The sequence below is a fragment of the Triticum aestivum genome, chromosome 1D, assembly GCF_018294505.1.
Source record: "Triticum aestivum cultivar Chinese Spring chromosome 1D, IWGSC CS RefSeq v2.1, whole genome shotgun sequence".
Classification (NCBI taxonomy): domain Eukaryota; kingdom Viridiplantae; phylum Streptophyta; class Magnoliopsida; order Poales; family Poaceae; genus Triticum; species Triticum aestivum.
Window position 1 is genome coordinate 393,808,436 of NC_057796.1, and position 17,075 is coordinate 393,825,510.

A 17,075-nucleotide genomic window follows, 5' to 3' on the forward strand; every position below is an offset into this window, starting at 1 on the left:
TTGTGTAGTAGACATCAAGCAATTTCTGGCGCCGTTGCCGGGGAGGTGAGTGCTTGAAGGTATATCTTTAGATCTTTCAATCGAATCTTTTTGTTTCTTGTTTTATCACTAGTTTATTTTATAAAAGAAAACTACAAAAAAATGGAATTGAGGGTGCCTCATATGCTTCATCTTTTTAGTATCTTTCGTGAAAATAAGGATTCTGATAATTGTGCCAAAATGCTAGAAGAAGAATGCATTAAAATGTTTGGCACTAAATCTTTGAATGATGAGCATGATTGCAATGTTGTTAGTACGAACTCTTTGAATATCCATAGTACTAATGATGATTGCACTAGTCATGATGAAAATGTCTCTTATAAGCATGTCAATTTTTGTGGAGTGCATAGAGTTTGCAAGTACACACCAAATAGGGAAGATAGATTTTGCAAGAGGCATAAGTATTTAGAAACCAAATGGTTGCAAGAAAGGCTAGATGTTTGTGCTGAAAATTTAAATTTTCTTAGCCATCCTTGTGAACTTTGCAATGAACGTGGTCATTTAAATATCCAATGCAAATTGTTTCATGATCGAATCGTGTCCAAAAATTGTGATGACTTGATTTCCCTTGCGCATCATAATGAACTTAGTTTGCTTGTGGGTTATGAAGAAATGAAACGTATAACTAAGGATATTCCAGAATTTGCCCTTGAGACAGTTCTTGATTTTGATCTAGAGGAAATTTATATGTATTGTGCGGTGAATTGCATTGAAAATCCTTATATTGCCAATTACATAAAGACAAGAAAACAAATAGAAGATGAAAAGAATACTAATGAAAGGGAAGAGACTTCCCAATATCCTCCTATTATTTCTTATGATGAATCAGGTAACGAGGAGGAGCCTTCTATTCAACCAATCTCATTAATAAGGAGCTCCCAAAAAGGTATTAAACCCATACTTAATGTGAAGAAGAAAAAGAAAAGACGGAGAAGCGAAGGTAAAAAGGTATCCCTCCCAAATGATGTTGCTCCTATTACTCATTGTGATGATGATAATTGCTATACTATTGGTGTTATCCATACTATTAATGATGAGAGTGATTATGCTTATGATATGAAAAGGCCCAAGCTTGGGGATGCTATGTTTGATGAGAATGACATGTTTAAGAATTTATTTGCTGCAATTAATGTTTGTCCCAAGCTTGGGGATGCTATGTTTTCTGAAGATGATATTTTTAACCTCCCAAGTTTTGATATGCAAATTTAATATGATGATAGCATGCCTCCTGTTTATGATGATTATATTGATGAAAGTGGGTTTGGAAGAGTGTCAACTTTAGGAAGTAATGATCCCACTATTTTGGAGGGTGTTGAATATTATTGTGACAATTATGAAAGTGGATTTGGAGAGGTCATGACTTTATTTAGTGATGATTCCACTATTTCGGAAGAGGTGCCAATTGGTTATGAGAACAAAGTTGCTATCTATGATGATTATTGTGATTACTTGTATGCTATTAAGAATAATGATAACCATGAAACTTGTCATCATGATTTTAGTTTTCAATTGGATTATGCCTCACATGATAATTATTTTGTTGAGTTTGCTCCCACTATTATTCATGAGAAGAAATTTGCTTATGTGGAGAGTAATAAAATGGGGATCATGAAAAGAATGCTTTATGTGATGGTTATTTTGTGGAATTCATCCATGATGATACTGAAAATTATTATGAGGGAGGAATATATGCTTGTAGGAATTGCAATAATATCAAGTTTCCTCTCTACGTGCTTAAAGTTTTAAAGTTATGCTTGTTTTGCCTTCCTATGCTAGTTGATTATTGTTCCCATAAGTTGTTTGCTCACAAAATCCCTATGCATAGGAAGTGGGTTAGACTTAAATGTGCTAGTAATATTCTTCATGATGCTCTCTTTATGTTTCAATTCTTATCTTTTATGTGAGCATCATTGAAATCATCATGCCTAGCTAGGGGCGTTAAACAATAGCGCTTGTTGGGAGGCAACCCAATTTTATTTTTGTTCTTTGCTTTTTTTCTCCTGTTTAGTAATAAATAATCTATCTAGCCTCTGGTTAGATGTGGTTTTATGTTTTAATTAGTGTTTGTGCCAAGTAGAACCTTTGGGAAGACCTGGGTGAAGTCTTTGCGATCTTGCTGTAAGAAACAGAAACTTTTGCGCTCACGAGATTAGCTGCAATTTTTTCCTGGAGAGTGATTTTAGGTTGATTATGTTTTCAGATCATTAATATACAAATTCCTCAGGTCCACCAATTTATTTAAGAATTTTTGGAGTTACAGAAGTATTCGAATGATATAGATTACTACAGACTGTTCTGTTTTTGACAGATTCTGTTTTCTATGTGTTGTTTGCTTATTTTGATGAATCTATGAGTAGTATCGGAGGGTATGAACCATAGAGAAGTTGGAATACAGTAGATATTACACCAATATGAATTTAGAATGAGTTCACAACAGTACCTAAGTGGTGATTTATTTTCTTATACCAACGGAGCTTACGAGTTTTCTGTTAAGTTTTGTGTTGTGAAGTTTTCAAGTTTTGGGTAAAGATTCGATGGACTATGGAATAAGGAGTGGCAAGAGCCTAAGCTTGGGGATGCCCAAGGCAACCCAAGGTAATATTCAAGGACAACCAAGAGCCTAAGCGAGGGGATGCCCCAGATGGCATCCCCTCTTTCTTCTTCGTTCATCGGTAATTTTACTTGGAGCTATATTTTTATTCACCACATGATATGTGTTTTGCTTGGAGCGTCGTTTTATTTTATTTAGTTTTGCTTGCTGTTTGAATAAAATACCAAGATATGAAATTCTTAAATGTTAGAGAGTCTTCACATAGTTACATGATTATTCAACTACTCATTGATCTTCACTTATATCTTTCGGAGTAGTTTGTCGTTTGCTCTAGTGCTTCACTTATATCTTTTAGAGCACAGAGGTGGTTTTATTTTATAGAAATTATTGATCTCTCATTCTTCACTTATATTATTTTGAGTGTCTTTTAGAACATCATGGTAATTTGCTTTGGTTATGAAACTAGTCCTAATATGATAGGCATCCAAGATGGGTATAATAAAAACTTCCATATAGAGTGCATTGAATACTATGAGAAGTCTGATACTTGATGATTGTTTTGAGATATGAAGATGGTAATATTAGAGTCGTGTGATATGTCCATTTTGCATCATGCTTTTATATTGATATTTATTACATTATGGGCTGTTATTACACGTTATGTCACAATACTTATGCCTATTCTCTCTTATTTTACAAGGTTTACATGAAGAGGGAGAATGCGGCAGCTGGAATTCTGGGCTGGAAAAGGAGCAAATATTACAGACCTATTCTGCACAACTCCAAAAGTCATGAAACTTCACGGAGGCACGTTTTGGAATATATAAAAAATACTGGAGAAAGAATCCACCAGAGGGGGCCCACACCCTTGCCATGAGGGTGGGGGCGCGCCCTACCCCCCTGGTCGTGCCCCCTGCCTCGTGGGCCCCCTGGCAGGCCTTCGATGCCCTTCTTCTGCTATATGAAGTCTTTTACCCTGAAAAAAATCATAAGCAAGCTTTTGGGACGAAACACCACCGCCACGAGGCGGAACCTTGGCGGAACCAATCTAGGGCTCCGACGGAGCTGTTCTGCCTGTGAAACATCCCTCCGAGAGGGGGAAATCATGACCATCATCATCACCAACAATCCTCTCATCGGGAGGGGGTCAATCTCCATCAACATCTTCACCAGCACCATCTCTTCTAAAACCCTAGTTCATCTCTGCTATCCAATCTTTGTCCCAAAGCCTCAGATTGGTACCTGTGGGTTGCTAGTAGTGTTGATTACTCCTTGTAGTTGATGCTAGTTGGTTTACTTGGTGGAAGATCATATGTTCAGATCCTTTATGCATATTAATACCCCTCTGATTATGAACATGAATATGATTTGTGAGTAGTTACGTTTGTTCCTGAGGACATGGGAGAAGTCTTGCTATAAGTAGTCATGTGAATTTGGTATTCGTTCGATATTTTGATCAGATGTATGTTGTCTTTCCTCTAGTGGTGTTACGTGAACGTCGACTACATGACACTTCACCATTGTTTGGGCCTAGAGGAAGGCATTGGGAAGTAATAAGTAGATGATGGGTTGCTAGAGTGACAGAAGCTTAAACCCTAGTTTATGAGTTGCTTCGCGAGAGGCTGATTTGGGTCCATATGTTTCATGCTATGGTTAGGTTTACCTTAATACTTCTTTTGTAGTTGCAGATGCTTGCAATAGGGGTCAATCATAAGTGGGATGCTTGTCCAAGGAAGGGCAGCACCCAAGCACCATTCCACCCACATACCAAATTATCAAAGTAACGAGCGCGAATCATATGAGCGTGATGAAAACTAGCTTGATGATAATTCCCATGTGTCCTCGGGAGCGTTTTCCTTCATATAAGAGTTTGTCCAGGCTTGTACTTTGCTACAAAAAGGATTGGGCCATCTTGCTGCACCTTATTTACTTTTATTACTTGTTACCCGTTACATATTACCTTATCACAAAACTATCTGTTACCGATAATTTCAGTGCTAGCAGAGAATACCTTACTGAAAACCGCTTGTCATTTCCTTCTGCTCCTCGTTGGGTTCGACACTCGTACTTATAGAAAGGACTACGATAGATCCCCTATACGTGTGGGACATCAAGACTCTTTTCTGGCGCCGTTGCCGGGGAGTGAAGCGCCTTCGGTAGGTGGAATTTGGTAAGGAAAAATTTATATAGTGTGCTGAAATTTATTGTCACTTGTTACTATGGAACATAATCCTTTGAGGGGCTTGTTTGGGGTATGTTCACCCCGACCAGTAGAGCAAAGAGTTGCTCCTCAACCTACTGAACCTACTGAAATGTTTACTTTGAAATTCCTCCGGGTATGATAGAGAAACTACTAGCTAATCCTTTTACAGGAGATGGGACATTACATCCCGATTTGCACCTAATCTATGTGGATGAAGTTTGTGGATTATTTAAGCTTGCAGGTATGCCCGAGGATGTTATCAAGAAGAAGGTATTCCCTTTATCTTTGATGGCATGGTTTAGGCTATGTGATGATATGGGATCATGGAACTACAACCGATTGAAATTGGAATTTCATCAGAAGTTTTATCCTATGCATCTTGTTCATCGTGATTGCAATTATATATATAATTTTTGGCCTCGCGAAGGAGAAAGCATCGCTCAAGCTTGGGGGAGGCTTAAGTCAATGTTATATTCATGCCCCAATCATGAGCTCTCAAGAGAAATTATTATTCAAAAATTTTATGCTCGGCTTTCTCTCAATAATCGCTCCATGCTCGATACTTCTTGTACTGGATCTTTTATGATGAAGACTATTGAATTCAAATGGGATTTATTGGAAATAATTAAATGCAACTCTGAAGATTGGGATCTCGATGAAGGTAAGGAGTCAGGTATAACACTAAGTTTGATTGTGTTAAATATTTTATGGATACCGATATTTTCTGTGAATTTAGCACTAAATATGGACTTGACTCTGAGATAGTAGCTTCTTTCTGTGAATCCTTTGCTACTCATGTTGATCTCCCTAAGGAGAAGTGGTTTAAATATAATCCTCCCATTGAAGTAAAAGTAGTTGCACCTATTAAAGTTCAAGAAAAGACTATCACTTATAATGTTGATCCTATTGTTCCTACTGCTTATATTGAGAAACCACCTTTTACTGTTAGAATAAAGGATCATACTAAAGCTTCAACTGTGGTTCGTAAGAGTAATACTAGAACACCTACACCCCCTAAGAAAATTAAAGTTGAACCTAGTATTGCTATGGTTAAAGATCTCTTGGCTGATAATATTGATGGGCATGTTATTTACTTCTGTGATGAAGCTGCTAGAATTGCTAGACCTGATACTAAAAATAAACATAGACCTGATGTAGGCATGCCTGTTATTTCCATTAAAGTAGGGGATCATTGCTATCATGGCTTATGTGACATGGGTGCTAGTGCAAGTGCAATACCTCATTCTTTATACAAAGAAATTATGCATGATATTACACCTCTGAGATAGAAGAAATAGATGTTACAATTAAGCTTGCCAATAGAGACACTATTTCACCAGTTGGGATTGTTAGAGATGTTGAAGTCTTGTGTGGGAAAGTTAAATATCCTACTGATTTTCTTGTTCTTGGTTCTCCACAAGATAACTTTTGTCCCATTATATTTGTAGACCCTTCTTGAATACTGTTAATGCTAGGATAGACTGCAAAAAGGATGTTGTTACTATTGGTTTGGGGGATATGTCTCATGAGTTCAATTTTGCTAAATTTCGTAGACAACCCCATGATAAATAATTGCCTAGTAAAGATGAAATTATTGGTCTTGCTTCTATTGCCGTGCCTCCTAATGATCCTTTAGAACAATATTTGCTCGACCATGAAAATGATATGTTTATGAATGAAAGAAGGGAAATAGATGAAGTATTCTTTAAACAGGGACCTATTTTGAAACACAACTTGCCTGTTGAAATCCTAGGGGATCCCCCTCCACCCAAGGGTGATCCCGTGTTTGAGCTTAAACCATTACCTGATACTCTTAAATATGCTTATCTTGATGAAAAAAAGATATATCCTGTTATTATTAGTGCTAACCTTTCAGAGCATGAAGAAAAGAAATTATTGAAAACTCTGAAGAAGCACTGTGCTGCTATTGGATATACTCTTGATGATCTTAAGGGCATTAGTCCCACTCTATGCTAGCACAAAATAAAATTGGAGAAGGACGCTAAACCAGTTGTTGATCACCAACGGTGGTTAAATCCTAAGATGAAAGAAGTGGTAAGGAAGGAAATATTAAAGCTTCTGGAGGCAGGTATAATTTATCCCGTTGCTGATAGTCAGTGGGTAAGTCTTGTCCATTGTGTCCCTAAGAAGGGAGGTATTACTGTTGTTCCTAATGATAAAGATGAATTGATCCCACAAAGAATTGTTACAGGTTATAGAATGGTAATTGATTTCCGCAAATTAAATAAAGCTACTAAAAAGGATCATTACCCTTTACCTTTTATTGATCAAATGCTAGAAAGATTATCCAAACATACTCATTTTTGCTTTCTAGATGGTTATTCCGGTTTCTCTCAAATACCTGTGTCAAAAGAGGATCAAGAAAAGACCACTTTTACTTGCCCTTTCGGTACCTTTTCTTATAGACGTATGCCTTTTGGTTTATGTAATGCACCTTCTACCTTTCAAAGATGTATGACTGCAATATTCTCTGACTTTTGTGAAAAGATTGTTGAGGTTTTCTTGGATGATTTCTCCGTTTACGGAACTTCTTTTGATGATTGCTTAAGCAACCTTGATCAAGTTTTGCAGAGATGTGAAGAAACTAATCTTGTCTTGAACTGGGAGAAGTGCCACTTTATGGTTAATGAAGGTATTGTCTTGGGGCATAAAGTTTTTGAAAGAGGTATTGAAGTTGATAAAGCTAAAGTTGATGCTATCGAAAATATGCCATGTCCCAAGGAAATTAAAGGTATAAGAAGTTTCCTTGGTCATGCCGGTTTTTATAGGAGGTTCATTAATGACTTCTCAAAAATTTCTAGGCCTCTGACTAATCTATTACAAAAAGATGTTCCTTTTGTCTTTGATGATGATTGTGTAGAAGCATTTGAAATACTTAAGAAATCTTTGATTTCTGCACCCATTGTTCAGCCACCTGTTTGGAATTTACCCTTTGAAATTATATATGATGTAGTGATTATGATGTAGGTGCTGTTTTAGGACAAAGAGTTGATAAGAAATTAAATGTTATCCAATATGCTAGTAAAACTCTAGACAGTGCTCAAGGAAATTATGCTACTACTGAAAAAGATTTTTTAGCGGTTGTATTTGCTTGTGATAAGTTCAGACCTTATATTGTTGATTCTAAAGTAACTGTTCACACTGATCATGCTGCTATTAAATATCTTATGGAAAAGAAAGATGCTAAACCTAGACTTATTAGATGGGTTCTCTTGCTACAAGAATTTGATTTGCATATTATTGATAGAAAGGGAGCTGAGAACCCCGTTGCAGACAACTTGTCTAGGTTAAAGAATGTTCTTGATGACCAACTACCTATTGATGATAGCTTTCCTGATGAACAATTAGCTGTCATAAATGCTTCTCGTACTGCTCCATGGTATGCTGATTATGCTAATTACATTGTTGCTAAATTTATACCACCTAGTTTCACATACCGGCAAAAGAAAAAGTTTTTCTATGATTTAAGACATTACTTCTGGGATGACCCACACCTTTATAAAGAAGGAGTAGATGGTGTTATTAGACGTTGTGTACCTGAGCATGAACAGGAACAGATCCTAGCAAGTGTCACTCCGAGGCTTATGGAGGACACCATGCTTGAGATAGAACTGCGCATAAGGTATTGCAATCTGGTTTTTATTGGCCTACTCTCTTCAAAGATGCCCGTAAGTTTGTCTTATCTTGTGATGAATGTCAAAGAATTGGTAATATTAGTAGACATCAAGAAATGCCTATGAATTATTCACCTGTTATTGAACCATTTGATGTTTGGGGCTTTGATTATATGGGACCGTTTCCTTCCTCTAATGGGTATACACATATTTTAGTTGTTGTTGATTACGTTACTAAGTGGGTAGAAGCTATTCCAACTAGTAGTGCTGATCATAACACCTCTATTAAGATGCTTAAAGAAGTTATTTTTCCGAGGTTTGGAGTCCCTAGATATTTAGTGACTGATGGTGGTTCACATTTTATTCATGGTGCTTTTCGTAAGATGCTTGCTAAGTATGATGTTAATCATAGAATTGCATCTCCATATCACCCGCAGTCTAGTGGTCAAGTAGAACTTAGTAATAGAGAGCTCAAATTAATTTTGCAAAAGACTGTTAATAGATATAGAAAGAATTGGTCCAAGAAACTTGATGATGCATTATGGGCCTATAGAACTGCATATAAAAATCCTATGGGTATGTCTCCGTATAAAATGGTCTATAGAAAAGCATGTCCCTTACCTCTTGAACTAGAACATAAGGCATATTGGGCCATTAAAGAGCTCAATTATGATTTCAAACTTGCCGGTGAGAAGAGGCTATTTGACATAAGATCACTTGATGAATGGAGAACCCAGGCCTATGAGAATGCCAAACTGTTTAAAGAAAACGTTAAAAGATGGCATGACAAAAGGATACAAAAGCATGAGTTTAATGTAGGTGATTATGTGTTGCTATTCAACTCTCGTTTAAGATTTTTTGCAAGAAAACTTCTCTCTAAATGGGAAGGTCCTTACGTTATCGAGGAGGTCTACCGCTCCGGTGCCATAAAAATCAACAACTTCGAAGGCACAAATCCGAAGGTGGTGAACGGTCAAAGAATCAAACATTATATCTCAGGTAATCCCATAAATGTTGAAACCAATGTTAACCGTAACCCTGGAGGAATATATAAGGGACACTTTCCAGAACGCTTCAGACTCCGAAAAGGAATAGGTATGTGGTATGGTAAGTAAACCGACTCCAAAACAGTTCTAATGGCATTTTTTCTCTGTTTTGGAATATTTAAGATAATAGGAAAATAAAAAGTAGTCCGGGAAGGACACGAGGCATCCACGAGGGTGGAGGGCGCGCCCTACCCCCCTGGGTGCCCCCCTGTCTCGTGGGCACCTCGTGTGCCCCCCGGACTCCGTTTTCTTGCACGACACTTCCTTCGGTCGGTAAAAATTCATTATATAATCTCCCGAAGGTTTTGACCACCGTACCATGCAAATATCCTCTGTTTTTGTTTCGAGCTGTTTTTCTGACAGATCTAGATCACCATGACGTCTCCAAGTGCCCCCAAGGACAAGTTCTTCGAGAAGGTCATCAACCCCTACCTCGCGGAAGTGCTGCAACACCCTCAAACCATTGAGATGCTTGAGGGGGTACTGCACATCCGCGATGTTGAGGGACCAAGGAGGACCGGAAGCATGGAGACAAGACTCGAAGCAATGGGGCAGCAAGTTTTCGAGTGCCAAGGGATGGTGGAACGCGGACTCGACACCAACCACATGATGATCGCGGAGTTCACCAACAACCACAAGCTGGATGCCAAGAACATTGGGGAGGCCATCTTCAAGATTCACGAGAAAATCGAGCACCTCCAAGCCCAGATCTATGAGCTGCAAAATCAAAACTGTGAGTATGAATATAGATTCAAGAGGATGAGTTTGGCTGCAGATTTGAGGATTACGTAGACTCGATCATCTTTCTATGATGGTGAGCCTATGCCTTGGAAGATGGACGACAAGCCTCCATCATCACCACCTCTGAGGAAGGAGAACTAAGTATCTGGTATGGGCACTCCCCTTGGCAACTACCAAGCTTGGGGGAGGTGCCCCGGTATCGTCTCACCATCACACTCCTGTCTTTACCCTTTTTTTCTTAGTTCGATCCTTTTGGTAATATCTTTATCTAGTATAACAAAATTTTAGTATGATCTAGTTTTGAGTTTTGCTTTATGATCCTTCTATGTAATCGAGTCCGTGAGCTATATATAATAAAGATTAGTGTTGAGTCAAGGGCTTGATTATTCTGCTATGATCTTGACGGAATAAAAATAAAAGAAAAAGAGAAAAAAATAAAAAGAAGTAAAGAGATCATATTGATCTTATGGAGAGTAATGACTTCACATATAAAGAGTATGATAAATGAAAGTTGTTGAGAGTTGACAAACATAGTTTTGGTCGTCGTTGCAATTAATAGGAAGTAATAAAGAAAGAGAGGTTTTCACATATAAATATATTATCTTGGACATCTTTTATGATTGTGAGCACTCATTAAAATATGACATGCTAAAAAGTTGATGTTGGACAAGGAAGACAACATAATGAGTTATGTTCTCTTATATCCGAAATAAAGTATATTGTCATGGATCATCCAACATGTTGAGCTTGCCTTTCCCTCTCATGCTAGCCAAATTCTTTGCACCAAGTAGAGATATTACTTGTGCTTCCAAATATCTTTAAACCTAGTTTTGCCATGAGAGTCCACCATACCTACCTATGGATTGAGTAAGATCCTTCAAGTAAGTTGTCATTGTTGTATGCAATAAAAATTGCTCTCTAAATATGTATGACTTATTAGTGTGGAGAAAATAAACTTTATACGATCTTGTGATATGGAAGCAATAAAAGCGACAGACTGCATAATAAAGGTCCATATCACAAGTGGCAATATAAAGTGACATTCTTTTGCATTAAGATTTCGTGCATCCAACCACAAAAGGACATAACAACCTCTGCTTCCCTCTGCGAAGGGCCTATCTTTTATTCTTGTCTTATACCTTATGCAAGAGTCATGGTGATCTTCACCTTTCCTTTTTACATTTTATCCTTTGGCAAGCACATTGTGTAGGAAAGATCCTGATATATATATATATATATATATATATAGGGTCGCGCTATTTGTCACCCAGGGTGAGGAATTCTTATTCCTCACCCCAGTCCAATCTCACCGGCAAGACTTGAAAGCGTAAGAAAGAAAATACTTGAGGTAAGATTACAGTGGGGAGAAAAGAGACCGGTCTCCCATCGCACAAAGAGAGACACGTAATCTTACGGAATGCATGCTTGTAAGTTACGTCATGTCCATGAAACGTGCACCAAAATCATGCTATAAAAACGAAAGATAGTGTTGTAATCTTACGGCAATGAATGGGGTGGTGTTCATAATTTTCTTTATATGATAAGAAGCCTGCATTCCTATATTGTATTTTCTATTAAGTAATTTTATGACCCGTATAAAATAGCATACATGAGGCATTTGGACGTCCATGGCGCGAGAAAAATCTGTACAGGAGGCATTTGGACAACCATGATGTAAGAAAAATCTGTAGCCAACATACAAATAATTGGAACCTCTCTAAAAGGTGATAATCAGGCCCGTGAGAGGCATTAATGTACAGAATTTGAGAGCCAAGACAAGAACTAACCTGGTGGCCTTTAAATCATACTGCATGGAATAACAACGACATGGCCCAGGAATAACAAAGCCAAATAAATATATTCCATGTAGAAAAAAAACTGATGATTCCACAAAATATCTCACGTAATAAAAATCATCCATACGAGTACAAATGAAATTCCTTTGGAGAAACTAAATGCCACTTGGCACTCGGTAACCAGCAGCAGGAAAAATCACAAATCATTACTACAGAACTGAATACTACTGGGCTAATTACATCAAGATGCAAAGAGATTTGGAGGCGCAACTTCAGTGCCATCGTACAGGTCTGAGCTTGGTCTTGAAGCTGCTTAATTTGCAGGGGGGCAAAGATTTCTCATCAATTTCATCTGTCCAACAATCTCTCCGGCGACTGGAACATTCATATCCATGAGTTGGAAGCAACATCGTATCCTATTAATAGATATGAAGCCTTTATGTTCACTTTTCTTCTCGCCAATCCTGAATTTTGCTACTGTAAAGGAAGATCCCAAAATTTGAATCTAACATTACTTGCACCCACCAAACAATAAAATAAGAAGACATGTTCCAGAAATCCACTCCTGTTTGAAATAAAATACTGTACATTCTATCCCTTGTATATTAGCAGTCATCCACTTGAATAGACACTTGAAAAACATACTCCGCTGTTAGAAGCATACCAACAAACAGGTAGAGGCCGCCAAGGCGCCAACACGCAAGAACATATAACATTCGTGGATTATCTGAATGATGCAGTAAACCAAACAGAGCAAAAACTAATATAAATATGCAAATGATCAAAATGAGCAGATTATACAAGAACAAAGGGAACCTTAAACTTCTGATTTCCTCTTCGTATACTAATAAAAATTCTGTAAGATTATGAGCTAAAAGCTTGTCATGATAATTTAAACTCATACCAAAATTTGTACACCACATTTTCTTTTTCAAGGAATCATACAAACTAGTTTGTAGCCGGGAATTTCAATCAGTAATGGAGATGCATGCCATCAGTCTATCTAGTCTAGATTAAAACAAGCTAGTAGTCAAAATAAACCATCACAGGAAGCCAGAAGTCACTGAAGATTGATTTTTGGGGACAAAACCTACTCTTTTTGGTCACCTAAATCTACAGTTTCATGTATTGAGAAATCAAACCTTTTTTTTAACCATCAAAGATAGTAGGAAAGATTCGTACAATCGTACTGACATGTATTAATTCATGAATCACAATTTACAATTAAATGCTGGAGTATCACCCTATTCCTTCTCTCCCCATGACTGAGGAAAAGGTTATAGAGTAACCGCAAAGAGAAGGAGCTCTAAACTAGAGAGTTTACAAAAGAGTTTATAAAGGGCCCTAGGGTAGGTTTGGTTCTGTGAAATGGTACTAATACTCCCCCCCCCCCTCCCTGCCTCAATCATGCACTGTATCAAGCTTTTTAAGACATCACGTGTGTGCTTATTATAAGGAGATGGGCGCAAAGTAATATGAATGTATAACCATAGTCATAAACTATGAATTGACATGTACATGTCGAGTAAAGCTAAATTAGAAATGACACTATTTATGAACAAAAACAAGAAAAAACTCTGACCAAGCACATACAACTGGGGAAAACAAAATATGACAGTCTGAGTACTAAGCTTGTCGGAGAGCTATGCCCAAAACACCATACATCCGGGGACGAGATCAAAATAGTATACAAAATGCTTCAGCTCTGCATTTGGGGACGTAATCCATCCAAATTTAGGAAACTATATTTCTTATAGAATCTAACTTAATTCAAGCAGATATTACAGTTATTTCGCACTCCTGAAAATCAAAACTGAACTCTGGGATCAGAATTCATGTTATCTAAATATTACAGTTTGGACAGGACAATTGTAGAACCTTCAGCCAACAATTACAGTTTGGTCGTAGAGCTATCACTATATATTTTGGAGGCAATGTTATCCCTGTACTAACGAGAGCAAACTCAAAAACGGAAGTGCGCTACTGAATCCCCAATTTGCTGGAACTACCAAAGGCACTAGTTCTGAACGCCAATTAAATAGCTGCATAGTCCAGCCAGCTACACTGGGAGCTACAGAGTAGCTGGCTGGTAGCCTCGTACTATTGTCAGATCAAGCTAATTTTGTGGCGCACATGAGCATCTCCTGAAGCGGCTGATGCAATCAAATTTGGGACTATTAAAATGAAGATGAATCGAGCCACACTCCTAACCAATCCGAATACCAATGGTTCTTGTTTTTCTTCAGGCCACCATCAAACAGGCCATAGATGAGGTGCTCTGTTTGATGGTTCAATAAATGACTCTATCTATGAACAAAACCAATAAGATATCTGACTAAGCACATACAAACTACGCAAAAGAAATTATGACAGCCCGAGTACTAAGCTTGTAGGATAGCTATGCCCAAAACAAATATATTTGGGGACGAGACCAAAATAAAATACATAATGTTTCAGCTCTACACTTGGGGACACAATCCATCTAAATTTAGCTAACCAATTTTCTTACTGAATCTAACTTAATTCAAGCAGATACTTGGCATGGGAGAGTAAACTACACATACATGACGGAGAGGGGGCGATACTGAAGAACTCCGATGGTGAACACCTAGTTGCTGACCGTTGTCGTGGGAGTAGATGCAGCCCGCATCAAACAGAATGCCAACCACCACCGCACCCTAACAATGATTGCCAGTGATGTTAAAATATTATACAAGAACAGAAGTTCTATATGAAAACAGCAAATAAACACATAATTCGAGCAGATATATTGGATGGGAGAATAAGACACATACTCATATAATTTGATGGAGAGGGGGCGATACTGATTGTATTACTATGGTCATAGCAAGTGATAAGTAAAAGTGCACTGGGATTTCCTTTTTGAAGTTATTACTTCATAAAATTTCTTATTTATCCAGTAATCTATGTGGAGACTGTTTGAGCTAACTCAGCACTTCCTTAATCCAGTTATAGATGACCTGGTAGCCCTTCATAAATTTTCATGTTATGAAGAAAGTTTCAGGCAGCTAATTCAATATTTACGCAGAGACATCAGGCTAGCTGAAACCAAAACAAAGTGAACACGGTGATGGTCATAAGTCTATTTGATTATTATTTTTCTCCACGCCTTGAATCCGAACTGAACTCTTAGATCACGATTCATGTCATCTAAATATTACAGTTTGAACAGGACAATGGTGGAACTTTGAGCAAACAATTTTTTTTTCATTGGTTTGTAAAGTTATCACTATATATTTTGGACGCAAAGCTATCCCTGTACTAAGGAGAGCAAACTCGAATACAGAAAAACACCCATAAGCTTTATACTAATCCCTGATTTGTTGGAACTACCAAAGACAATAGTTCCGAATTCCAATCAGATAGCTGCATAGTACAGCCTGCTACACTAGGAGCTAGGGAGTATGCCTACTCGTACTATCTTAAGATCAAGCTAATTTTGTGGCGCACCATGGCCATCTCCTGAAGCGGCTGATGCAAACCAAAATTTGGGACTAATAAACCGAAGAGCATTCAAACAACAGTCCTAACATTCGGAATACCAATGGTTCTGGTTTTGCTTCAGGGTTCAGGCTACCATCAAACAGAGCACCTCATATACGGCATGTTTGGCAAATGATGGGGAGAGCAATAGGAGATTAAAGGAGGGAGTTAGAAGGCCCCCCGGGTCTGTCTACGCCCGCCTCAGCAGCCTGATATTTAATCAACAACCCAACCTGAACTTGAGTGAGAAAACATTCTCCTATATCCTGAATATACAGTAGATGTTTCCTTACTGGGAACAACCTTATACAAGAAAGCACAGCCGAAGCATGAACCTAGCAAGTAAGTAAATGTCTAAGGTAGTCAGATATGATTGCAATTCTTTATCACTTCACTGATGAAGCTTGGTGCACACTTCTCTTCCTATATAATATGCTAATTAATCTAAATGGCAGTAGCAAAGTGACTAATAAGAAGATACAGACAAGCATCGAGAGAGAGAGAGAGAACCTGGGGACGGCTTGGGTGGAAGCTATGCGACAGAGGCCATGGAACCTGTGTTGCTGCTGCTATCTTGCATCTTAGATGGAGGAGGGCAATGGTCAGCTCGCTGGAGAGTTCACAGAGACGGCCTCGGCTTTGTCCGGGCTCCGGAGCAGTTGTGACGGAGGGGTCGCAAGCCTTGCTCCCATCAGAACCCCTCCTTATGCCGCCGTGCGCGACGAAGAGAAGAGGAGCGTGGAGTGGAGGCAGGGGCCGCCGCCGCCGTGGCGACGAGAGTCCAGCGGCCAAAATAGGGGAGCGCGGGTGCGGGTTATGGAGAAGGAGGTCGGGCCATGGTCCTCGTCCATCACCACGGGCAAGGAAGGGAGCGGGGGATGGAGGCGGGTCGCCACACTGTCGCCACCGAAGAGGCCGCCACCCGCCGTGAAGCCTCTTGCAGCACCGGCCGCTCGCCTCGGTGCTGCCTCCGGCAAACGGGGCACCACCAGTGCCACACGCATCCGTGTCCAGCAGCAGCTGCCGACAGCTCGCCGTCGAAACCTCCCGCCGCTCGCCTCCGAAAAACTGCTCGCCGCTTAGATCCAAAATGCCGGGGTTATCCATTCTTCTTTTCTTTTCTTTTTTTTACTTTTGATCGACGGGAAGAGTGGGTTAACCGTCGCCTTGAAAAAAAAAAGTTTGACCGGACAGCGGTGCCATGTAGAGCGATTGCGATGGAGCCAGGGTCTCGGTTGGGTGCGGCCGTTCGACCCGGGTGAGGAATGAGTAATTCTTCACCCTGGGTTACTAATAGACTTTCTATATATATATATATATATATATATATATATATATATATATATATATATATATATATATATATATATATATATATATCCAATTGGATGTGAGTTAGCATGAACTAGTATAGTTGACATTACCCTTGAGGTAAAAGGTTGGGAGGCAACACTATAAGCCCCTATCTTTCTCTGTGTCTGATTAAAACTCCATAACCATCAGTATTGCGTGAGTGTTAGCAATTGTGAAAGACTAAATGATGGTTGAGTATGTGGACTT

General features: G+C 38.8%; 1 protein-coding gene across 2 annotated transcripts; it reads right to left on the reverse strand.

The window, feature by feature from the left end:
* Positions 1 to 12,054: 12,054 nt before the first annotated feature.
* Positions 12,055 to 16,653, reverse strand: LOC123182324 (uncharacterized). 2 transcript variants are annotated; one of them, XM_044594847.1, is made up of 3 exons: positions 16,026 to 16,653; positions 14,576 to 14,689; positions 12,055 to 12,427 (listed from the first exon to the last, which is right to left on the reverse strand). In XM_044594847.1, exons 1-3 carry the CDS (start codon positions 16,620 to 16,622, stop codon positions 12,284 to 12,286), a joined length of 855 nt encoding a protein of 284 aa, XP_044450782.1. In that variant the 5' UTR covers positions 16,623 to 16,653; the 3' UTR covers positions 12,055 to 12,283. The 2 variants fall into 2 exon arrangements, with proteins under 2 accessions (XP_044450782.1, XP_044450783.1); XM_044594848.1 differs by having other exon boundaries at positions 12,055 to 12,488.
* Between the last annotated feature and the right edge of the window lie 422 nt (positions 16,654 to 17,075).